This window comes from Syngnathus floridae, chromosome 11 (genome assembly GCF_059516105.1).
Source record: "Syngnathus floridae isolate MCC-2025c chromosome 11, RoL_Sflo_1.0, whole genome shotgun sequence".
Lineage (NCBI taxonomy): Eukaryota > Metazoa > Chordata > Actinopteri > Syngnathiformes > Syngnathidae > Syngnathus > Syngnathus floridae.
Window position 1 is genome coordinate 7,787,330 of NC_142423.1, and position 24,667 is coordinate 7,811,996.

The 24,667-nt window shown below is 41.8% G+C and overlaps 2 protein-coding genes and 1 long non-coding RNA gene across 12 annotated transcripts in view; 2 read left to right on the top strand and 1 right to left on the bottom strand.

Annotated features, from left to right (window-relative positions):
• Window positions 1-12,535, bottom strand: part of cacna1da (calcium voltage-gated channel subunit alpha1 Da) — a 40,167-nt gene extending 27,632 nt beyond the window's left edge. For all 9 annotated transcript variants that reach the window (XM_088390629.1, XM_088390626.1, XM_088390624.1 and 6 more), the window contains exons 1-7: window positions 12,269-12,535; window positions 10,576-11,041; window positions 10,007-10,112; window positions 2,296-2,435; window positions 987-1,159; window positions 378-530; window positions 56-252 (exon numbers count right to left, since the gene is read on the bottom strand). In XM_088390629.1, the coding sequence (XP_088246755.1) occupies window positions 56-252; window positions 378-530; window positions 987-1,159; window positions 2,296-2,435; window positions 10,007-10,112; window positions 10,576-10,907 (1,101 nt within the window). In that variant the 5' untranslated portion in view covers window positions 10,908-11,041; window positions 12,269-12,535. The remainder of the gene's footprint in view (window positions 1-55; window positions 253-377; window positions 531-986; window positions 1,160-2,295; window positions 2,436-10,006; window positions 10,113-10,575; window positions 11,042-12,268) is intronic.
• On the top strand, window positions 11,822-13,100 carry LOC148390799 (uncharacterized). The gene is made up of 3 exons (XR_015861431.1): window positions 11,822-11,878; window positions 12,313-12,394; window positions 12,462-13,100. It is a non-coding gene; the product is annotated as an uncharacterized LOC148390799 (long non-coding RNA).
• Window positions 13,101-16,818: 3,718 nt separating this feature from the next.
• tkta (transketolase a) lies at window positions 16,819-24,321 on the top strand. Of its 2 annotated transcripts, XM_088390473.1 has the most exons (15): window positions 16,819-16,946; window positions 17,522-17,701; window positions 18,421-18,538; window positions 18,626-18,739; window positions 18,928-19,025; window positions 19,633-19,824; window positions 19,948-20,066; window positions 20,137-20,333; window positions 20,411-20,575; window positions 21,139-21,295; window positions 21,649-21,779; window positions 21,855-21,938; window positions 21,999-22,092; window positions 22,197-22,319; window positions 23,334-24,321. In XM_088390473.1, the coding sequence occupies exons 2-15, from the start codon at window positions 17,595-17,597 to the stop codon at window positions 23,519-23,521; spliced, it is 1,887 nt and encodes a 628-aa protein (XP_088246599.1). In that variant the 5' UTR covers window positions 16,819-16,946; window positions 17,522-17,594; the 3' UTR covers window positions 23,522-24,321. The 2 variants fall into 2 exon arrangements, with proteins under 2 accessions (XP_088246599.1, XP_088246598.1); XM_088390472.1 differs by lacking the exon at window positions 16,819-16,946 and having other exon boundaries at window positions 17,368-17,701.
• The last annotated feature ends 346 nt before the right edge of the window (window positions 24,322-24,667 follow it).

A 24,667-nucleotide genomic window follows, 5' to 3' on the forward strand; every position in this document is an offset into this window, starting at 1 on the left:
GAGCCGACATTCGGATTGAAGCCGCGTGACAGTCAACACGAAGACACTCACTCACCCAATAGAGCACATCCGTCCAGCCCTCCATGGTGATGCACTGAAACACCGTCAACATAGCAAATAGGAAGTTGTCAAAGTTGGTGATGCCACCGTTGGGGCCTTGCCAGCCTTCTCTGCATTCTGTGCCATTAATGGGGCATTGCCGCCCGTGACCTGAGATCGCACATGGAGCGGCATCCTCCTCTGCTATCATGTCTATGAGAAAAAAAAAAAAAAAAAATCAGATAAAATCACCAAAAAGACAACTTTCCAAACAGACCTGCAATTAGTTACTGGAAAACCAAGTCTGATGAAAAAAAAAAATACTAAATGTGACATACCTGTGCCAGGAAGGTAGCAGGTTGCGTGCATTTTACCGATGAAAAGCTCCAGGCCAATAATAGCATAGATGATGATGACGAACAAAACCAGGAGGGCAATATGAAGAAGAGGTACCATGGCTTTAATGATGGAGTTCAACACCACTTGTAAACCTGAACAAGGAGGAAGATATCATCAATAACATACGGCAAAACTCACAATCACACCTATGGAGAATTTGGAGTGGTCAATCGGCCTACCGTGCATGTTTTTTGGAATGTGGGACGAAACCCACGCAGGCACAGGGAGAACATGCAAACTCCACACAAAAAGGCCGGAGCTGGAATCAAACCTGAACTGTGAGGCGGACGTGCTAACCATTGCTCCACCTTACTATGTACAGATTTTGTTCCTAATAATATTGCAACATTAATCACTTTTGATAGCGTTTGCAGTTAGCACACTAACTGCTCTGTCCTCATAGCGCTCTAATGATGTGCAAAAAAAAATAAAAATAGTCCCAAGGGTACAAAGTATGGTGACACCATCTGGACCTATCACTCGATATTTTGCAGTTTAACCATGTTGCAAAAGCATGAAAAAAGCTAATGACATGGCGCGTTACTTACTGGGTACTCCTGAGACCAGCCGCAGGGGACGCAGCACACGGAAGGCTCGAAGGGCTTTCACGTCAAATCCACCAGGTTTGCCGCCGTGCCCGTGCATGGATGGGTGGGGTTCCTCTCCTTCGCCATCCGCCTTCTCATCTTTGGTCAGAATCTCCAAGACGACACTGAAGAGGCTGCCGGTAAGAACACACATATGATTTAAAAGTTGCATACACTTTTTTTGTGACATGCTATTTTTTTCCTTCGCACATGCAGCTTGCAAATTTCAAACAATTCATTTTAATATTGTTAACACCACTCAGTAACTATGGTCTTAACAGTGTTAACACTGTTTTTTTAACAACCACCCACAAACCATACTGACATCAGCGGGACATAAATGAACTATCACTTACCAGGACAACTTCACATATTGTATGATATGATGAGTTGCCCCAATTCCTTGTTTATATTTTAATTCCACTTTAAGACAAAATAATAGTATATCCAACAAATGCTAAAGAAGCTAAAAGGCAACGCTGCAACGTGAGCAGTCGAACTGAAATGAATCTATTTCTTTTTTCTAACCCATCCTTTCAAGCATGTTTGTGAAATTTGGGGAGGTAGACGATGATGTTTGGAAATGTTGACACGGAAGGCACAGAATGAGCGGCAACGCTTGGCAGCAGAGCGGCCCTTCTTCGCTTGTGAGTGCACGGCGGATCAACCAAGAGATGTGACCCAACTACCCAGTGGACTGTGCATATTAGAGGAGAGCTTGTCACAAGGCAAGAAATGTGAGGGAAGATGGAGGCCACAGAAGATGAAGATAGCAAAGTGCAAAAGGGTTGGCAGGGAGGGTAGTTTGATAGAGGAGAAAAAATACGTTGGAGCGGAAATGGAAGTGGCTGCTGATAAAGACAAAGCAGTGCATGATGGGTGATTGCAAGTGAAAGACAGTAAGTGAGAGGAGAGAAAGCGGAGATGGGAGGGAGGGAGGGAGTGCTGGAGGAGAGATGGAGTATGGAGGGATGGTGACTCATTCCAGTGGTGGTAAAGCTCTGATGTATTCTCTCTGTCTTTTCTGGGTCATATAGTGTGGGCGTACGAGGGTCTCTATTAGCACCGGGCCACTCGGAGCAGAGGCTTAAGCATCTTTAACTTTGGCACAGCCAGCCGCCTCTTTCCTGAGTACAACTAACAATATGGACGTGCACATCTTAACAGCATAATCACCAGGCATTGTTGAATCATCAGACCTCATTGTTGCTCAAAAAGGAATCGTTGTGATTGTTTGGGAAGATGCTGGTGAATAAAGTCGGGGACTTACCCAATGACGACAATGACGAAATCCAGCATGTTCCAACCGTTTCGCACGTAGGCGTTTTGATGCATCACCAAACCGTAAGCGATTATCTTCAGAAATGTCTCAATTGTGAAAATGATGAGGAAGGCATACTCGACTGTCTCCTGCACACACACACATGAAACACAGAACAATAACATTACCATAACACTTTAAATAGGCTCAATGGCTGAAAATGTACAGTGCAGCGGGTCTTCAGTTTCCGAAAAAGTTCCGTTTTGACGGGGCAGTGACCCATATTCTATCAATCTATGATAATGCAGTAGTCAAGAAAATATTTGCATGTAAAACACTTCTCGGCCATAAATATAAAGCAGTCAAAGTTTTCTAAATCTAAGCTGTGATTGGTTGTGACCTGTGACCTGGCAACTGTGATGTCATTTTCAGTCAACAGCAAGTGGCAAAATGGCCGCGCTGAGATGAATAATATTCCACAAATGCAATATTAATCAGAATGCCGTGTATAGACTCATGGGGGCACATCTAATATATTATTGTAAAGAAAATTCTCGGGGCGACTTCCCCTTTAAAAGGCGGGGCCAGGCGCTGTGAATGATATGGGTGACGGAAGTGTAGCCTACATACAAGCTATCATACAAAAAGTCAAACAATCATAGCAACATACAGTATATAAATGAAATATAGACCGTAGTAGAGCAATATGGTACAACCCCCACAGCTCCTTATCATCATCCAGTTTGCTCTTCTACGTCTCCATCTCAGATGACCATATAATTATTATTACTCACTCCATGCATTGCTTCACGTGATTTGACCAAATTAATTATACTCTGCAGCATCCATAGGTGACTGACTAATAGCAGTGCATACATGCACGTAGTGATTATTTTTACGTTCGTTGTCTCAACATTGGATGTAACTGCTTTTATGATCTACATTCATTCAACTAATTTTCTGGAGATTTTTTTTCTGCTTTGTCCTCGCACTCTCATCATAAAAATGCACCTCACTATTAACTTACATTTTCTTTCTTGTTTTTCTTTAAGTGTTTCTGACAATTGATTAAAATTGATTACTTTCCAACAAAAACAGTCTAAAAAAAGTGACATGATTGATGCGCACACGCCACAGGTGACTCAGCTGTTTGGCATGAAACCAGAGAGCTACAACCGCCATGCTTTATGCATGAAACTGCACCCGGGCTGGTATTATTAATATCTGTCACGCAATACACTTCAACCCTATTCTGATGCTAAGTGACGTGAAATGTCCCTTTCATGGCCAGAGGCAGTGTGGATGCTGCGGCAACATATTAAGATTTTAATATCTCACAAAGGGAAGCCAAGACAAAATGCTAACAAACCACACGCACAAAACATATGTCGAAGACATAACACTCTTTTCCACCTGAGGGCCTCTTGAATGTGCTGTTGTGTGTCTTCAGTGGACGCCACAAAATGCGAGAGCGGAGAGTGCTGCGGGGCTCGTTTTCCCAACAGTTTACTGCAGATTATAAGGAGCACTTAGGCCAGAATAAGCGACACGGGCCGCTTTGATGTTCAAGTAAAAGGTTAAGAAAAGCTTGAGGCTCTTGTGTTCATCACAGAGCCACAAATCCAGCAGTGACGATGCAGCACTTTTTTTTTCTTTTTTCTTTTTAAAATAAGACATTTGCAGACATCTTTTACGCTTGAAAAACAAGAGTCAAAATTTTTGCCAATTAAGACAAAATAATCCAAATGAATTGATTATTATTGAAAGTTGCAGTCCTATGTATCATACTAAAAAATGTCATCAGAATCACATTGAGAACCAAAGAGAAACACTTTGTAGTTAAGATAGCAATATTTAAAAGAGTGTTTACTTGATTTTTTCATTTAATCTGTCGAGTCAATGTGACGTTTTAATGAACAAAATAGAGAGCCCAGTGTAAATCTTAATTATATAATTCAGGTAGCTAGTGTATGTAAATAGAAATGTGTTCAGTATAATGTCATGTGATAGCCATCCCTCCTCAGATAATGAGCAGTAAATGTGTTCATTGGCACCAGGATCTGCAAAGATTGGGAGAGAGACAGCACGGAAAAAAACAGGAAAAGAGAGAGAGAGAGAGAGAGAGAGAGCGAGAGAGAGAGAGAGGAAAGAGGCCTTTGGGGATGACCATAAATATCTCTGAGTCATCTTAGTTTATTTGCACTCTAGAAAGAGACACACTGATATGTTTGGATTTTTTGTTTTTACATGATCAGGTATTTGTGAGCTTCCACGTATGCTTTAGGTAAAATGTCACGTGAAATGTGTCTACTGTTTTGACCAGTGCATTAGACTGTGGTATGTTGCTCTACATACATTCCTGCTGCATAGGTACGGTATGCCGTCGTGCCCACGGGCACAACTCGCTCGCTTCACACAGCGCAGCCGACCATATGACAAAGGATGCTAATTGGCTGAACCATGCATTCTGCTACATAACTACACATGTGACTGAGCCAGGCGGACAGCACTAATGCAAAGCTATTAAGCATGGGCACGTTCGTGTCCGCAGGGCCCGGAAAAAACGGTGATCGACACTTTTTAAAAAGTCAATTGATATGTCAAAAATATTTTCCCTAAAATGAAATTAAAGTAATTACCGAGTGTAGGAAAAATAAAGCCGATCGAGCCAAAAACATGTTTTCATTTTCACATATGTGTTTATCATTGTGTACAGTGGGACCCATATGCTTGGGAGTATACAGTATAAACGTGTGTGTGTGTGTGTGTGTGTGTGTGTGTGTGTGTGCGTGCGTGTGCGTGTGTGTGTGTGTGTGAACTGAAGTGAGAGCTGTGGGGGTGGGCAGGAGTCTGCCAAAGATGGTTTGAAGAGCAGGTCAACTCCAGTATACCCACACTATCTAGTGAACCTTTTTCCAAATACAGCGAAAGGATAAACACAAACATATTTTATTATGCTTCAGTGACATGTTCTAACCTAAACAAGGTCCTCATAGCAAAAGATACGAAAATAGCAAATTTGTGCACTCGCTCACTGATACTCGCCAGGATGTGTGTTTCGCTCTCATGTTATGTTATTTTCAGTGGGTGACCATGCCCACACTGCACATCCAAACATTGGTTTGAATTTGTCGAGTTGTAACTGACGAGTGAGTCAACACAACATTTGGTATATAGACATGCTTGAGATCCAACACGATATTATATCAGTATCATCGATTAATCGACTACTCCACGGCTTTAATCACATTATAGTAGACTAGACAAAACTCATTAATCATTCATTGTTTAATATCACCATTAAGAATGCTACTAAAGCATTTGCTGTGCATTTAATAAACATTTTATGACAGCAAGCCAGGAATGGATTATTTCAAACACTTCCTTGGGAATAATTATTCTCTGTAAAGTATTACAGAGGTTACCGGGAGTTGATCCTTAAAATATTCCAAATGCAAGACAGCCATGCCACTTTAGATGTGTGTTAAATAATTAAACACGCTGACATATTCTTTCTGCTCTGTCTGCTAAGCTAAAATGAGAGAATTCTTAAAAAAGTCTGCCAGTGCCTTTTAAGAGGGCCGCTTTGACGTAGTCTGTGCGCACGTTAGCGCGGTTGCACTGACACTCAGCATCCGCACAAAAGCTGTGGAGCACTCGCTCCCCCCCCCCCCCTCCCTCGCGGAAATTCAAGATAACTAGCGGGGACATTGCTAGTGAGAGCCATAAATGAGCAGCTACGTTAAGTGACTAAACATAGAGTTGAAGCATCATCTCTATGGGGAGTCTGCAGACGTTGCTGCTCGCACCAACCATTAAGCGGACAAGCCCTCCATCTGTCAACACACACAAATACACACACACATGTTTGTGTAACACGACGTCGCTCCAACACTACACCTTTCATGTGGAAACACGTCATCGGCTGTTCCAACAAGACCTATGTGGAATGTTTTGAAGATAAAATACAATCACAAAGAAAATGCATAATTTTAAATAATAAAATATATATGTAAAGCTTTGTCTGACTGATTTGTTTCTTTACTAATTTTGTACATGAGCATAAACAAGCCTCACTGAACAATGCTACACTGCAGGTTATTATCAATAACATTTACTAGGAAACTGCTGGAATTGCAGATTCCACAAGCGACTTTATTTTTCCAGCCACCTGAGTGCTTGGAATCACTCGTGAGAACTTTATTGTATTGCGACTGATCATTTGTGACAAGAGCTTCAGTAATGTGGAGGATGCCTCTTGGTGTTTGGTTGTCATATTGAGGCACACCGAGGCTTAGTTTTATAGTCCCTCATCGCCCCCATTTTTTTATAGAAACTGCAAATTAAATGTCTATCACGGTTTTTCGGGGAACTTTTAGGGTTTTATCGCTTTATTTACCCCCCCCCAGTGCATTTTAATGGGCGTTAACTGTACGTGGTTTTCGCAAGCTGGCCCGGTTGCCATCCTCGATGTAATTCACATTTCATTATGACATAAATAGTGACACTTTTATTTATGTCCTAATGATCTCTGGCCACAGGACTAATTTGTTATCACTCAGCTTGAAGGATGAGCCATTAACCTAAACATTGATTGCATAAAAATGCATTTATGACCAGGGGAGACTAGAATATTAACTAAAATGGAAACAACGGAGCGTGCTGTACAGCTGTCATCGACAGAATGCCGAATGAGCACATCTCCGTCTCTCCGTGCTTTCGTCCTTTTTGTCCCCAGTAAAATAAATAGCTCTGCAGCTCGCCAGTTATGCAATAACAGTGATACGGGCAAAGACGACATGAAACCAGATGCAATGAGCTGGCTGCATGCCGCTGCCTCACAAAAGGATGAGACGCATGAATCATATTCGCCACGAAAAGGTCATTGTTTAGCTCGGCTACCTTTATCAAGAACTGCCCGCGGCGTAGACTCTCAGATAGATATGACCTTACACTAAAGGCGTGAAGGGTCGAAGACTATTTCTCTGCCCTCTTGAGAAGGTATGAAGTGGACGTGAAAGAGGAATTGTGTGTGAAATTTTAGGAGCAGCAAAAACAGGAATGAAAAACATCGCCTGTCGTCTTCATACTACATGTGTATTTGTCCGTCAATCCTTAGGGCTTGTTACTCACGTGTGCAGTGCACTGGTGGTCGCGGGACCTCCATCATTTGCCCTGCGTTCTGCCAGAGGAGGAAGCTACTGTCTATTTATATAGAGCCGCTACATTTAACCAGGTCGGGCTAACAAGACTGACAGAATTAGCAGCAGCTGAAAAAATTCAAAAGTGAGCTCCACTGGTATGTCTTCATATTTCCATATATATCAATTTTATTCACATGATTGTTACTGCTAAAATCATGTAAAGAACAAACAAGCATCTGAAAATGGACAATATGGCTAATTATAATTGACACACCCGCAAGTCTATCATAGTGAATAGTGACAGCACGCCACCTTTTGTCTCAGCCTGTCATGTAATGTGATCCTTGCCTTGCTCATCAAACCTCCCACCTGCTCCCTGCAGGTTTCATAGAATGGCTCGGTCCACCTGCAAGGCTACAGAGCAGAACATCTAACCGAGTCTCCACCGCCGCCGCTGCACCTGTGCTCACTTTTCAACCTCTGCTGCATTATCCCCTCGTTTATTATGCACATCGGTGTTGACACTGCAGAATTAAAATAAAGTCCTGTGCAAGCAAGCACTGTTAATACTGCTGAAATGGGCAAGTCACCACTTACAGTGTGTTTAAAAAGATGCAATATAACAACAACAGCAAGGGAAGCAAAGCCAAATTGCAAGCGGCAAGGATTTGCAAAGGAGTGCAAAACTTACAATGAGTCTGCCGCTACTCGTGCAGAGGAAACAATGAAATGATTATTAATGTGAAACAAATAATCACACTTTATGACTGACTTACTTTCAGTTTTCGCCATTAAGTTTGACGCCACTCAAAATAGTCACATGGAAATACTTGGAGACCTTGGGAATTATTTGAACACGTGAAAGTCAACACATATGCACAAAAAGCATATTGACATATTAACATAATTTGTAATGGGGTAAAAATTGATTGGAAAAAAAATGTTTTAATACGATTGCTTATTTTGTTTGCTCAAAGTATCTTATCTGGTTTTGACACATGGTGCGTTTGTCTCAGGGTGCAATATTTATCAGTATGACATTGCTGGCAGATGACATTCAGGCCTATCAGCTAATAAGATGTTCACAAGATGGGGAATATTTTACATGCCCGACATGTGGACTGACAATCGCCTAAGCTGTTCATTCACTTTGATCATTGGCATGTGATATTTAATAATATTATGAAACATTATGGAAATATTGGTTGAAGGCGGCAAAGTGACATCAACGACGGGAAGTTGAAGGATATCAATGCAGAAAGTATTCCGGGCAGGATTAATTAATTAAATTAATTAATTTAGACTCTCTCCCATTATAGAAAACAAAATTTGATGGTAAAAAATGTATTGAATTTAATTTCCCCATAGTCAACCAATTTTATATTATTATTATTTTTACATTATTATATATTATATTATAAATTCATATTAATATTACTGATATATTGTTATTGATATATTAATAAAACAAAACACAATTTATCCCCTCAGGCTAAAGCGTCCGTGTTTTTCCTTTCATAATTATTATCATAATTGTTTATTATTTCATAATAATGTGTATATTTTTTCAAATGTGTCAATAATTTTTTTTGTACATTTTTCAGAAAAGAGTCAACGCTTTGTTCCGCTGTCACCTACAATGAGGCCATCTCCCGCAAACGTACGACCTGACTTCATACTGTACATCGCGCTGTATGCATAAGCTAATCTCCTTGATGGCCCACTTTCCACCACCATGTAAACAAACACCCTGAGGTCAACCAGTGGGAGGTCAAAAGCAGGAAAAGCAACACACCTCGCTTCTCCTAAGTACGCCAAAGCTATAGTCAATCTTTTCACAGCGGGTTGGGCTACATAAAAGACACAGGGACCCTCCTTTAGGTCTTAACAGCTGGCAGGTAACCTTCATTTCGCTCCCGCTTTCACTTAAACCTTTCAAGAACATTCCAAACGTCTGCAGACAGACCGTATAAGCTTCTTACGCATCACTGAACACTACAACTAAATTGTAAGGAACGCGTTGAGTGTCGCTTTGCCTTTTGGAGGACGCGCTCATGCTCGGCGGCTCGGTTTACCGCGCAACAACGGAAGCGTCACCCAAGAAAAATGAAATTGCTTGATGATGGAAATATAAGCCATAATTTCTACCCTGTGTGTGCTGTTTCAAGGTTGATATACTATTAGAAGTGGCATCAGCATGCTGCCAAAGTGTGAGTCACACGGCAGGGAGGTTGACCACCTCGTGTGAGACAAACACGTGTGTGTGTGTGTGTGTGTTTTTGTGTGTGTGAAGAGCCTGCCCGCACTTCTCCAAAGGTGAGCGTAGTGTGACAAAGTGCCATCAGTGAAGCTGAGTAAGCCGCTGCAAGCTAAACCAAGCTGGGTGACTGTCCTCTTTCTCACGCTTCAGCACTCGAAACTCTTGCATCACAACGTATACGATAACACAGCAAATGACAAGAGCAATTAGAGGAGAAACATTCTCCTGAATGAAGAATTTTCCACAACATCCTTAGTTCGTGTTCTGAACGTATATACAGGTGATTGAAATACCGTAATGAATACGGACTACTCACCAGGTCGTGGTTTGTGGAGTTGGAATCATCCTCGGGAAAAGGGACATAGACAGCTAAGGCCATGCAGTTGGCAAATATAGCAATTAGTATAAAGATATCAAATGGCCTGGAAAAGGACGTTAAGGAAATGTGTATGGGATAATCTTGCAAGAAACAAAAAACATCATTAGCCAAAAAGCATAACTGCCTGAGTTATTTTTAAATTAATGTCATAGTGAAAATACCAATGTGATCTAAAAACTGTTTTGGTTACTTTATATTTGTCTAAATTCTCAGTTATCCAGGTCAAGTTAATCAGCAAAGATTGAATGGAGGAAACTAAACTTTGTTTTTTTTTTTTAGATTTTTCTTATTTTGGAAAAACATTTAAAAAATCTGATTTAGCCAACAATGCTATTAGATTAGCAATGTTCAGATATAACTATCACATGTATTTTGAAGTCAGAGTTCCCTAACCCACAGATTCAAACGAGTAATTTCTGCAGAGCCTCATAACAATCCTAATTAACATCAATTTTGAATGTTCAATATGCGCCCGGTGCAATGTTTGGTCAGCTCGTAAAGGATACTTCCACTCCACCAGGCTGATGCAGGCCCTGCGTATGGGATTGTTGAGGTTGAGGCAGAACAGGGCCCTCGGTGGCCTGCTGTTGGCGTTGCTGCCCTGTTTCTTGCTTTTGGCATACTGCTGCCGCTTCTTCTGTGCCAACGCACCCACCGGGATGGTCGAGGTTGACGGGGCGGGCGGGGCAGGTGGGGCGGGCGGAGCGGCCGGCGCCGCGGGGGCAGCAGGGACTGGGGTCGGAGCGGGTGTCGGAGCCAGGGCCGGGGCAGGTGTGGAGGTCGGAGGGGCTTCTGGGGCTGTTGGGGCTGGGTCCGGGGTAGGCCCGTTGGCGCTCATGGTGCGGGTGTGCCTCTGTGAGGGGCATCCAGTGGCATGGATCTGCCAGTGTGGACGGCGACGCTAGTTGGGGGCAGAATCAGCTGGCAAGTCACCAGGGGGAGTGACTCTGGTGCTGCTGGCATAGTTTGCCTCTGAAAAACAAAAGGGGGTATAATAATAACACATTTGATTAACCGATTGAGGCTTAGATGTACTCTGTTGTCATACAGACTCTATCTGGGGAGAAAAATGTTTTAAAACTTCTCTTTCAGGTTGCCCAGGCTTCCTTCGACAGCTCCACTTTACTGAAGATGCAATATTGTCAGTCCATGGTGTACCCATCTGACCCAAATGAGGACCGATAGTACAGAAAATGCATGGAGAGACCATTTCTGCTATTTTTATCTGCTCCATCGAGAGCACAGCCATAATTAGATTAAATCACTATTATTTGATACAGTGATTCATTCAACCCTATAATGAGATGAAAGAAAGTATTACTAAATGGACTTAAGAAAAATAAATGAAATCTTAGACTCATTGACCTATTCAGGTTCAGTTTGAGAACCACTGAATTAATTCACATTAAGAAACAGATGGCGGAAAGACGCACAACATCTCTTTATATAAATAAAAAATGACATTGTAGCCCAGTCCAAATAGGAAAATAAACCAGTTGGTCTCCTCACAAGTCCTTGAACCGTAAGCAGGCCCCAGAGCGGACAGAGCAAGGAAAAGAAAAAGGTCACATTGCAGCAATGCTCTCCTTACTCCATACTCAATCTACATAAACCAGTTGAGCAATCACATGTGATGCACATTGCCATGTCAAATTACACAACTAACAGCGAGCATCACAGCATCACCCTTTGTGTTGCATTTGTTCATGCAACAAACATACAAAAAGAGGCTCTCACATAAAACATGACTGTCTGTACACTGCATCGACAGCGTCAGTTGTGCACGTTCGGATCTTTGAGCATAACAAGGTAGGACAAATCTTGCAACACACACACACACGGTAGTAACCTCTATTAATGTCTCGCACAAACACACGCGCGCTTGAGATGATAATGTGGACTCCACATGACCACAGACAACCTGAGCGTGCGTGAAGATAAAGGTATCGCGCCTGCATGACAACTAAAATGGATTTATTGTTGATGACATGATGGTGAAGCTCATCCACAAACACTCGTCGAGAGGAAATTGGCTATCAATAAGATCTCTTTACTGTGGTTTAAAAAAAAAGAAAGAAAAGAGAGAGACAGCCAGCAAGCGCGCACACACACGTCACCGGCCCCTGCATGCATATGAAAGCAGAAAAGCGATGCTATACTAAAGCCGCTACATTGTGACAAGACGAGAGCTCACCGGACCTTTTTGTTGTTGTTATTGTTGTTGTTAAATGAGGAGACTTTAGCCGCTCGGCATCGTTGCTCCGACGCTTGGGCGTGCTGCTTGTGTCCTCTCAAACGACGCTTTGAAATTCATCGGCTCCAATGGTAAGAAGCAGGACACACGAGAGGTACGATGTGGCTGAGCACTAATGAAGCTCTCCCATGGTGCTAGTGGAGAAATGCGGCCAACCAAACAGAGCATCCACGTCCACTGGCTGCTTGTGCTCGTCACAGGCGCTCGGTGCAATCACTTCCTCCTCCCCCTTTTCGTCCCACAACAGTTAAAACAACCAGAAACCCTGTCACTGACTCAATACATTAAATTCCTGGTCTCTGCATGCCAGGAGAACTATTAACTAGTTTCACAGGTTAAACATTAGATTTTTTTAAATTACAATTTCAGACGCTTGTTATATTGAAGTGTAATTCCACTATCAACCACTAGATGACACCACTCTTATTTAGTTTGCCGTGATGTGAAGTTTAATGAATACATACTACAAGTCTGCAGCATTGCCAAATGCCTCTTTATATGAAAAATGCAGAGTATGGTCTCGTGAACCGGCCAAGTTCATTTTTGCTTATAACGTACGCGAGAGCGTTCTTCTCAAGAAAATAGTAAACAGGAATTGGTGTTGTTAATCCTTCCCAACTTTTAAGTTTTTCCATGATAGCAGCGCGACATGCATCTTGGGATATTTTGCTTGCCAAGCTTTCTTGATTATTAATGTATATTGTAAGATGATTAATTGAGTTTGTCCTTCTTAACGAGGATACGTGCAATGGAAACCTGATAGAAATTGTACACAGTGATCAGCACGGGGAAAAAAAACAAAAGACCTAATAAAACTGTGAAACACAAAATGGCAAAAATGGTGATCAATTGTCATATCAAAATAAAGAGATTGTCACAACTGACAGGCTATGCAGTAAAATGTATTAGAAGCAGGGTGAGCACATATTTTAACGATGAACCTACCTGGCAAAGTGAAATGGTTGAAGACAGTTCAACTCTTTGTCCAGACTGACAACACAAAGCACAAAATGCAGATCCTCTTCCTTTCAAGGCTGGCGAGGGACTCTAAGAGAGAAGAGAATAACCACTACTCGACAGTCGCTAGACAATACCGAGCTATCAGCTTACCTGTCTGTTCAGGGTAACGGTTTCTTCTTCTCAAACCTTCCTGAATTATTTAACCGTGTGTGCAATGTGGTTGTGTGTTGATCGTATTTGCGCTCTTTTTAGAAACAAGCTCATGTGAAATTCATGATTACTCTACATTATTATGTCGCTCCCTTGAATTACACACTAAAAACATATTTTTGCTTGTAGCCTTATTTCCCTCTTTGTTGATGATGTCAACACCAGTAAGAATGATGAAAATTGAGCAAAATCTTAAAACTATCTGAGAAGGCGTTCAACTCTGCACCTCCCTTCCTCTGCAAAGTCCATCTGTAGTCCTGAGGATTATAGCGCAATGCAGTTATTTCCACTTAAAAGGGAGTAAAAACACAGACAGAGGGTGCAGTGGGCCCCAGGGACTGAGGATGCCATTTGGCTCAGTGCAGCAACGGTGCCCTATACACCTCATTTCATATGCCTCTCTAGCAAAATATATTTACATACACTACATGCAAATGAATATGGAAGTGGTACTTAAAACATACTAGACATTACCAACCTTTATTGAGCCTAAGGTGCATATTCATTTTTATCACAGTAAAAGCCTCACAGCACTCTACCAAGTAAACATCTCAAAAGTATAGCATGTATTACAAAATAATATTGATGACTTGTGAAATGTGGGCTTGTTTAGTTGAGCACAAAGTTGACATGCATGACTTATTCTGTTGAGGCTGGCAACTGGTGGGTCACATTAGTGCTGCCATCTAATGGAATAACATTGAATTGTTTTCCACCTCTCACTCTACATCGTCATTTCTTGGCTATTTAGGTATTTGGGAGTCACTGCACTATTTTTCTGGGTGTGTTTGGTGATCATATAAAAGGATTTGTAGTCTGATTTGTTGAGTTTACACTGAACAGATGTTCTCTACGATGCTCCATCGCTCCCCAAATGCACTTGATCTTTCGACAATATTAAATCCATATGAGGCTCCACACACTTTTTGATATTGTTCCCAAAATGTCTCAAAACCCTGCGCACCATACTGCAAATAATGCTCCTTTAGAAATCACAAAACCCGGTGGGACTGCCATGTATATAAAACCTGGCTATATTGCAGCACATTCCTGCGCACTGAAGCGACAATCGGTGATTATTGCATGTGCACGTGCATGTGTGGAATTCGAGGGAGTGTGTTGGTGGAGCAGCTTGAAGGAGAGCACTAGTGATGGATCCCAAAAGCCCCGCAGCGCAGCTGTTCTCCCAGCGCAACGTCAACTTCCCTGCTGAGCTCAGAAGAGCACACGCTCGGCCATCATCACTGTGCACATACGTTCCTCTCCCTCAAACTTTCTCTCCATTTGTATTTCTTTGTCTTGAAACACATTAACTTTAAATAATTACCCCCCACTGACCTCTTCACACCTTCCTTCTCATGTTTGCCCTCATCTTAACAAAGACTGCAATTATCCAATCTATCAGTGAATGGCTAAATCATAGAGAGCTCAGATGATTATTCCATCCTGTCCCCCGTTGCACCATCAGGAGGACCTCAAAGTGACAGACATCTCTCCGATTGAAGGGCAAGCGCTATGTCATCGCGGTGACTACACCACGATTAAAGGGAAATGGAGTGATAAGAGCACGTGTCGCAGGCTCGGGCCTGAAGGAGTAACTGGCATTAAAAAAAAAAAAAAAAAAACATCCACGTGTGTGTGATTTTATCAGTTAGGGCTCGCGAGGCCTTCTCTGAGGCCTAAACATTTTAATAGCACTGACCTACATTTACAAACAAAATTCTAATAGTTGTTGGATTAAATTGTAGTTATTTAACCCCAATAGTCTCTTGATTTCCTTCTTTTGGCTGGCCACAATTTAGCATCTTGCGCACACGTTCTATGTACCCCCTGACCTTGAGCACCTTCCCATCAAAGGGCTTTGCATGCCCCCTCTGCATGATATGCACGAGTTGTATGTGGACACAGGCACCTGTAAGAGTTTCTTTTTAATCTTGGTAGTTTATCAGAGCTATATTAAGCCATTGTTTCAAAAGTGGCTGCTCTGCTCCTCTTTTTCTGCCAGAGATTTAAAAATAGAAACGCTCATGCTCTCTGGATGTACGTGCCCTCCAGGAAGTGTGCAGCTGCAGGGCTCTACGATTGGTTACTATCTATCACGTGGCTTCACCTTCATTGCCTCCTATTGGCTGGCACCTGTGGGCCACTGTGAGCCAAAGCTTTTATGACAGCAGCCAGGAGCCCAGAGGAGTTGCTGGAAACTGGGAGAAGAAAGGACACGGTCGGTGGGCGAGCGGGCTGGAGAGATGACATAGCCCCGGCATCGAGCTCGGAGGTGGCTGCTTCGTGATGCGACCTCTCTCGATGCTTCAGCCACCCGCAACAATGATAATACGGCTGAGGAGAATGAGCCAAGGACAGGAGAGGGTTCGATTTAAAACACGTCGCACATACCTTCAAATAATCACATTCAATTTGTCAAACTGCTATCCAATAAACCCACTGTCTAAAATATGTATTTTTAACATATAGCAATAACATTAAAAATAATGCGCACATATCATTGTATAATAATGAATACATCGGATGAAAACGTTTGACATTGAAATATTTCTCAATTGTCAACGACCGCGATGCGCAATGATAGCCCTTGTGCAAAAAAAAAAAAAAATCATTAGGGAACAGTGCCACTTGGTGTTGAAATTGTAGAACACATACAGTCCATTTTATAAACGTCTCCAAAAATGTGGATCCTGTACTGAAATAAGTATAATATTTTTCATTTTACCCACACACTGACAATGCAAAATCTAGGCTTGTTTAATTGGACACAAAGTTATTATGATCGCCAGAAATAATGCCTGCAATGGATAATAACAACAATTGTAGGCAGCACAGGTTTATCATTATAATTTCTACCACATAAGCGACATGCTAGTACATAATATTTATTGTGACAAAGTGAAAGTAAAGGGAGATTAAAATATTTCCTTTGCCACCCTGCACTAGCGGAGCTAGAGGGGGAGTGGGGGGCTGCAGGGGGCACTCACACAAGTTATTATTTATATGTAATTATTTAGTCCATTCCTTCTTGCTTGTACAGCAGCTGAAAAAACAGGGGTCCTGTGCACGATCAAGGTTTATCCTCTTGATGGCAGGCCAGCACAGTTAATCTGGTGTGGACGCGCGTTACATGCAAAGATTGCATGGCGACCATGCATCAGTGCTCTTGCGCACATGCCTAGGGATTAGAATGTGGCTTAAGCATTTGTATTTGTCTCTCACGCGACAAAAGACAAAGCCGTTGTCGTTCTTGTAAAGTTGTTTTATCGCGTTTTGCATATAGCGAGTTCAAATGAAAATGTTTCCTATTTTTACGCTTCAGGTGTCTACTCATGGTCCTGAATGAGTGGCTGCAAAGGAACATGTGAGGAAAGAACACCATGTTCTCATCACTTCTCATCAGTTCAGCATCATTGGGCATCATCATGTTGGGCGGAGGAGAACATAAGGGTGAGAAAGAGAATGGAACCGAGTGACAACGGTCTTCAGAACTTTAAATCAGGAATCTTCCCCTTTTTGAGGAGCCCACTACTACTACTACAAATGTGTCCACCGTAATCACTTTCAACCTTCTTCTTGAGTTTCAATTATTGTAAAACGTGTAACTATTGAGGATATTATAACTAGAATAAAAGCAGCATTTGGCTGGGATTAAATAACAAAAGACGATAAGCCACCACATTTGAATTATGCGATTTGACAGAAAAGCCAAAGTGAATTAGGATCTAAATGTTCAGCCCCTCCTCCTCCCTGCTTATATGCACATACACACGCACTGCAGTGACACACCTCTGTCACCCTTTCCCTGCCCATCCAATGAAAAGCCTGCAATGCAATTTTAGCAGTGTACGTCACTCTGTTGCCACTCCTCTGTGCGTGCGTGCATGTGTGTGTGATTTTTGCTCGTGTGTATTTAGTGTGTTCTTGCACATCTATGCGTCTGCATACTCGATAGGATCAATCCGGACTCTCCTTCATTGTCTTTCTGTCTATCTATCCCCCAACGCCATCTCTTGTGCACTCAGGTTCGGTCACCCTCGCCCGTCCTCACACGTTTACAAACGAAGGATTTTTTTTGGAGCTCAACATTTTGCCTTCATGGAGGATTACCACAAACCTGACCAACAGACAGTGCAGGCGTTGAGGAACATCGCCAATCGCCTAAGGATCAACTCCATCAAGGCGACTACCGCGGCAGGCACAGGGTGAGTGGACTGTCACGTAGGGATGTATCAAGACAGGTGCTCCAATGTAAAAAAAAAACGCAAACTTGATATTCCTCCACAGAAAAGTCATTCTCATGTGTGTATACGTATTCTGGGCGCACCAAAGGAAATTTGAAGCGAGGGCCTTATAAAGGCTTTTGTTCTGCTCCTCTTGATATTTTTCAACCCCAAATGTTCTCGTCTATGCTATCATCAAATTAAAAAACAAAAATTACACATCATGGCTTCGGCAATAGCCTAATCCTGCTTTATTGCATATTTTACATGATTTAAAAAAATCATACCAACAAAATATTTATTATACATTTGGTTCCACGTTTAGATTAATTATTTTTAATGATCAAAAATTATTATTTTACTTTTGATTGCAAAAGACAACGGCTAACCCCTAACAAAGAAATAGAAAGCTTTTTTACTTGACCATATTTTGCCTTCCTTCTATCTTCAGTTTCTACATTTCTGCTATCATGTTGTTACGCTAGCAATGAAATACTCAAAAGGGGATTTTTTTTTTTTTTTTTTACACATACTTACTTTATGCATGACAATACAATGCCAGACATACGATATAGTACACCCGGCAAAATCTCATTTCCTTCTTTTCATGGAGAGATTTGTGGCAAGTCCATCGCGTGCTTGTGCAAATGTGACAGCTGGATAAAATCACCCTCTCCCCTCATCTACCCCCCCTCCCCCAGACATCCTACATCATGCTGCAATGTGGCCGAAATCATGTCTGTGCTCTACTTCCACACCATGAAGTACCGCCCCGACGACCCACGAAACTTCCACAGCGATCGCTTCCTCATGTCCAAGGTGCAGTCCCATAGCTCCTAAGGATCAAATATACATATATTTACAAATAAGATGCAGTACTGATTTCCTAAATTTCCACTATGCTAGGCTCAATCTGCACCAGCCTTGTACTCCATGTGGGTTGAAACAGGCTTCCTAAAGGAGAGTGAGTTGCTGAGTATGTGCCAGGTTGACTCTTCACTGGAGGGCCACCTCATCCCAGTAAGGAGACACCAGATGCCAACTGGTCCAATATGTAGTCTATATAAAGTCTACACACCCCTGTACAAATGTTTTCTTTTTGTGATATAAAAAAAATAGATCAAGATAAATATTTTCAAGGGTGTGCATACTTATGCAACCACATCATTTCAGCTGTTTATTAATGTGATTTTTTTTTTCCATTTCAGAAGCAGCAATTTGTGGATGTAACCACCGGCTATTTGGGACAGGGACTCGGTGTGGCCTGCGGAATGGCGTACACTGGGAAATACTTTGACAAAGCCAGGTAAACCCTCACAAGCGTAAACAGCTCTAGTCACAAAAGGTCCAAATCTACAGATTCAGATTAGTTCCAAAGTGTACACACCAGTTCAACGCTTTAATGAGATCTGTATTGTAGCTTCTTTGGAGCAATTTTAGGATTGCCCATTCAATGGATGTGTGTTGGGTTGCTCCACGCTCTGTTGTCCTGATTTTTCTGCTCTAATAATCACAAACCCAGCAGTCGTATTTCACGTCTTTTCCTTGCAGATATCCTCTTTAAAACGATCATAATATTGTGCTTTCAACCGTGGATTTTTTTTATTTTATTTTTTTAAGTTGATTGTTCTAATTTATTGTCGCAAACCAATTCCAAGTCATAAATCATTTTTCTTTTGTAACTGCGTGCGAGCTGGTAATATTTGAGAAAAATGGAAGGCAAGTTGGCGGTGCAGGTGTGAAATTCAACAGCCACACCTAGAGAAAGCCTCAGGAAGCTTCTTTCATTCCATGCTTAGCAAGTGAGCTGTCAAATCAGGAATCAATCTAACTGGAAAAGTGTCAGATAGCATTTTCATGCTTGGCGCACACAAGCGCATGCACGCTAATGGCGCAACTCATTTCTGCTGCAGCTACCGTGTTTACTGCCTGTTGGGGGATGGTGAAATGTCAGAAGGCTCCGTATGGGAAGCCATGTCGTTCGCTTCCTACTACCAGCTCGACAACCTAGTGGCCATCATGGACATCAACCGTCTGAGCCAAAGTGACTCTGCGCCTCTGCAGCATCATGCAGAGAAATACCAGAGACGCTGCGAAGCGTTCGGGTAACACAAACCTGCTCATCCATGCGTTTGATGCGCTGTAAAGCATACGTGAAATATTTTCGGCTTTAGAAAATATCTGCGTTCTACTGAGACTCATTGTAGTTCTTTTGTGTCTATCTTCAGCTGGCATGCCATCATTGTGGATGGACACAGTGTGGAGGAGCTGTGTAAGGCTCTGAGCCAGCCACGCCATCAACCCACAGCTATCATTGCCAAAACCATCAAGGGCAAAGGCATTCCAGGTAATGATCACTCACTGAAAAATATAAAGAAAAATGTTCGGTAACATCTAACGTAATGATGTCTTTGAAGCCGCAGAAGATAAGATGGGATGGCACTCCAAAACTCTGCCCAAAGACATGGCCGAGATGGTCATGAAAGATCTGCAAAGTCGGATCATGAGCACCAGCAAGCACCTGTACCCTCCCGCTCCGATCGAAGACTCCCCTCCTGTGAGCCTGAGGAACATCCGTATGGCCAGCGCACCCGCTTACAAGCCTGGAGAAAAGGTTGTCCACCTGTGCTAAGTATTTCACGCAACATCTCCAGTTAGCAACCATAATAGCGCCATGCTTTGTTGTCACAGATTTCCACACGCAAGGCCTATGGGATGGCCATCACTAAGTTAGCTCGCTACAACGACCGTGTCGTGGCTCTTGACGGAGACACAAAGAACCTCACTTACTCGGAGATCTTCAAGAATGAGCATCCTAATCGCTTTGTGGAATGCTACATTGCCCAGCAGAATATGGTAGGATATCTCAGGAACCTCCACTTTGGACTGGCTTGGCAAAATCATTTTGCCTCATAATTTTTTTTTCACTTCTCTTTTGTGAATGAATAGCTTTTTGTCTCTGAGTATACGTTTGACAGCTGGTCATATGTGATATTAAATTATATATGAGTTGCCGGCCTATTATGTAAGGATGGGTAAAGACGTGACCCCTTTTTTATTTATTATGATGGTCACCGTCTACACCACTGATCAGATTCTTCCTCTCCATGTGTCATGATATATTTATCAATATCATTATGAGATTTTTAATTTAGGAAGAACAGTTATTTAAACGGCATTGCTGTTGTGTCTCCAACTACGGACGACTCCAATCTAGGTCACGGGTTTGTGTGACGGTAAACAGTCACGGCAAGTGAAATATTAATTAGTAGAGAGGGTGGAGCCATCTGGCTGATGGAAAGTTGAAAGGGCAGATCCAGTAAAATGCATATAATGATAGTTTGGTGATTAATTCAACTCTTAATGTAAAAATCTGAAATCCTATCTTTTTTTAAGAAACATTTTTTTTTTGTTTCCAGGTCAATGTTGCCATGGGATGTACCGCTCGTGAGAGGAACGTTGTGTTTGCCAGCACCCTGGCATCCTTTTTCACACGTGCCTACGACCAGCTCCGCATGGCAGCCATTTTAGATAGCAACGTCAATCTATGTGGCTCCCACTGCGGCCTGTCCACTGGTTAGTAAGAACTAAAAAAAAAAAAATAACCCTCACAAACCTTTTATTTCCCTCGCACCGAGCACCCCGCTCCTATTTTTATGTGCTGTCGTTGTCTCCTTCGTCTAATCCTATCTTTTCCTCACCAATGCCCTACTCGCCCTCACTCCTCCCCTCTTCCTTCCTTCCTTCCCGTCTGCCCTGGAAGCCTTCTGCAAGGAACCATTCGTTCCTCTTTTAGCGCAGGTACACCTCATGCATGTCATGTTTGATATGCCTCCTGCATGCATCTTCTCACCCGCCCAGATAATGAGGCGTAAGGATCGTCCTCTGTATTCAAACGAATATTACAGAGCTAAATGTGTTTAATACAGGAGAGGAGGGGCCCTCCTTGATGGGATTGGAGGACATGGCCATGTTCAGGGCCCTCCCGAGAACAACCATCTTTTACCCTTGTGATGGAGTGTCCACAGAGAAGGCTGTGGAACTGGCCGCATCCACAAAGGTAAAACGGGTGTGCTTCATAGGAAAATAATAATCATAATTTATTGTCCTGTCTTTCTTATTTTGCTTCCCAAAGGGTGTTTGCTATATCCGAACTAGCCGTCAAGACAATGCCATCATTTACAACAGCAATGAAGATTTCCATGTTGGACAGGCTAAGGTAGGAATTTCTCTGATGCGCCTGTTTGATGGGTTTACTGGAAAATAATCTTTTTGCCAGGTGGTTTACCAAAGCAAAGAGGATCAGGTGACTGTGGTGGCTGCTGGAGTGACTCTGCATGAGGCTCTGGCAGCAGCTGAACACCTCAAGAAAGGTATTACAGTCAATACAAGGTTCATTCTCATCTCTAACCTTTTATATTTAAGAATGTGGAACTCAATTTTAAAAAATCCTGCTTCTCCAACTGTGATGTTGCAGAGAGGATATACGTGCGGGTGATTGACGCGTTCACAATCAAACCACTTGACGCCAAGACCATCATTGACCACACGCGTGCCACCAGAGGAAGAATCCTGACTGTAGAGGACCATTACTATGAAGGTACGTGATGTTTCTTAGCTTTTGCATATTGCATGATAGGGAGCCAAGCTTTCAGCAAAAAGGAATCTTGGCCTGGTTGCCTCTGTGCAGCTGGGGCACTTTTGCTTTGCATGTGTGTGGCGGTGGCATGATCCCATTGGCTTGGAGAAAAAGATCACAATGCGGTGGAGTTTGCTTATTGGCCGGCGGTAGTGCGCCCTCGTTTCAGGCGAGTTATAATGGCGCTTTTGCCAAACGTGGAAGTCAACTCGGCAGTGAGTGCGCTGTCACATTGCCTTAGCTGAGCGTGTACGTGTCCTTGGGGTACTTTGTGACCTAGATTGCACATACCCTCTGTCCGCCGAGGCAGTGGGGATGGGTAACTTGACTGGACAATACATAACAGCTCTTCTATTCATTTGACGTGCATAAATCATGCGAAACAAATTTTTATATTTACAATACATTACTAAACTATTCTTTTAGAGAAAAAATATACAAAGAGTTATTTATTCTTTTTAAATTGAACGCATTTAGGGAGGAAAATCCCTACTTCCTACAACAAAAATATTTGTTTAAATAATCAAACAGTCGATGCTCATTTGTCAGTTTTATAATATTAATTATAACTCATGAACCAAGTGAATAAAATAAAAAATAAATAAAATAACTGTTAAATTTTTTTTTTTAAAAATGAATAAATAAATAAAACAAACAATAAATAATAATAATAATAATAAAATTTTAAAAAATAAAATAAATAACAAAATAAAATAACTGTTAAATTTAAATGTTTTTATTTCACTCATTTTTTTAAATTTATTAGTTACAATAGATCAATATATTTTTTTACATTAGATGAATACGTCATAAAATGAATAAATCTATTTCATGACATCTTCTTAACAAGCACAAATGCTGGCCGTATCAGCCCCCGTGGGCTATACTTTACCTCCTCTCTTTTCTAGAGTGACAACATGACTTGACCTGACATTTCTTTCATGTGCCATCTTATTGTATCTTTTTGTCTAACAGGTGGCCTGGGGGAGGCCGTGTGCTCGGCGGTTGTAAACGAGACTGGCTTCAATCTGCATCGTCTGGCCGTGTCTCACGTACCGCATAGCGGCAAACCGCAAGACCTCCTCAAAATCTATGGCATCGACCGTGACGCCATCGCCCAGGCCATACGCAAGATGCTCAGCACCTCCACCAACGCCAAGTAAATCTCAATCCCCCCCCTGCCCAAACTTATTTCTCACCAAATCTATCAACAATCGAGTCACACTACACCCAGCTCTCTCCTTTTCTTCACTGTGAATCCCCTGTGAGTGTTTCAAGTATTGTGATTTTGTGATTTTTGCAAGGTAGAATTACACTTTTGCTTATCTTTTACACACTAAACACTAATACACACACACACACGCTCATGGGCTACATATCCCATCTTATCCAAATGTGGCCAATCAACAACACACACTTTTTACATGTTCAACGGGAGTATTATGTAATGGTTCCATGTGTTTTTGCAATGCTTTTTTCAGTCACGTCATTAAGATGGCAATGTTTTTTATATATTATTCAAAATGTAGCTCTTGAAATCGGGTGGGTGGTTAGTATTAAAGTAGTTGTCGTGACGACCGTGTCAGAAAGAAACAAGATGAGTTGTTGTGTGTAGAAGTTAGTGGAGAAAAAAAATTAAAAAACAAATGTAGATTGGTTAAATGTTGCACAAAAACACAGGTCAAGTCCAATTCAAATGTTGAATTGTTTATTCCTCATTATTGTTGTTGATGTCATCTACCATACGCACCACACATCAAGCATACACTTGGACCACACCACCAGACCAATATACGTTATGATGTGACCATTGACATGTTTTTTATGCGGCGGCATGGTTCCTCCCATGCAATGATGCAGAAGTTTGATTGTGACTGTGCAGGTCTGATTTGTGAACCTAAGAACTGTTACTTGAAGTTTTGTAAGAACCATTCTTTCATGGAATAAAGCCCTCTACATTTGAGTCTTGGAGTATGGATGTTTGTTTTACTTTTTGTGCCCACTGCCGAGAATATTTTTTGCATGTAAAAGCTGCAAAGGTTGTATTGAAGCCATTGGATAATTCTTGGTTGTTTCTCCTTTGAGCCAAAGGCTTCTTCAACTGAAAGTTTTTAGTTCTCCTATTTATGTCAGTCTCAGTCCATAAAGAGTAATTGCAAAGTCGATTGCATGATATTTGAACTATTGTTCCAAAATAAATATAACAATTTTTATATATTCCAGTAAAATAGATATTTTCGGGATAGAACACATATAAATGTCTGGCAAGGTAAAAAAAACCTCTTGTTTGAGAAATAATAACATCCTGA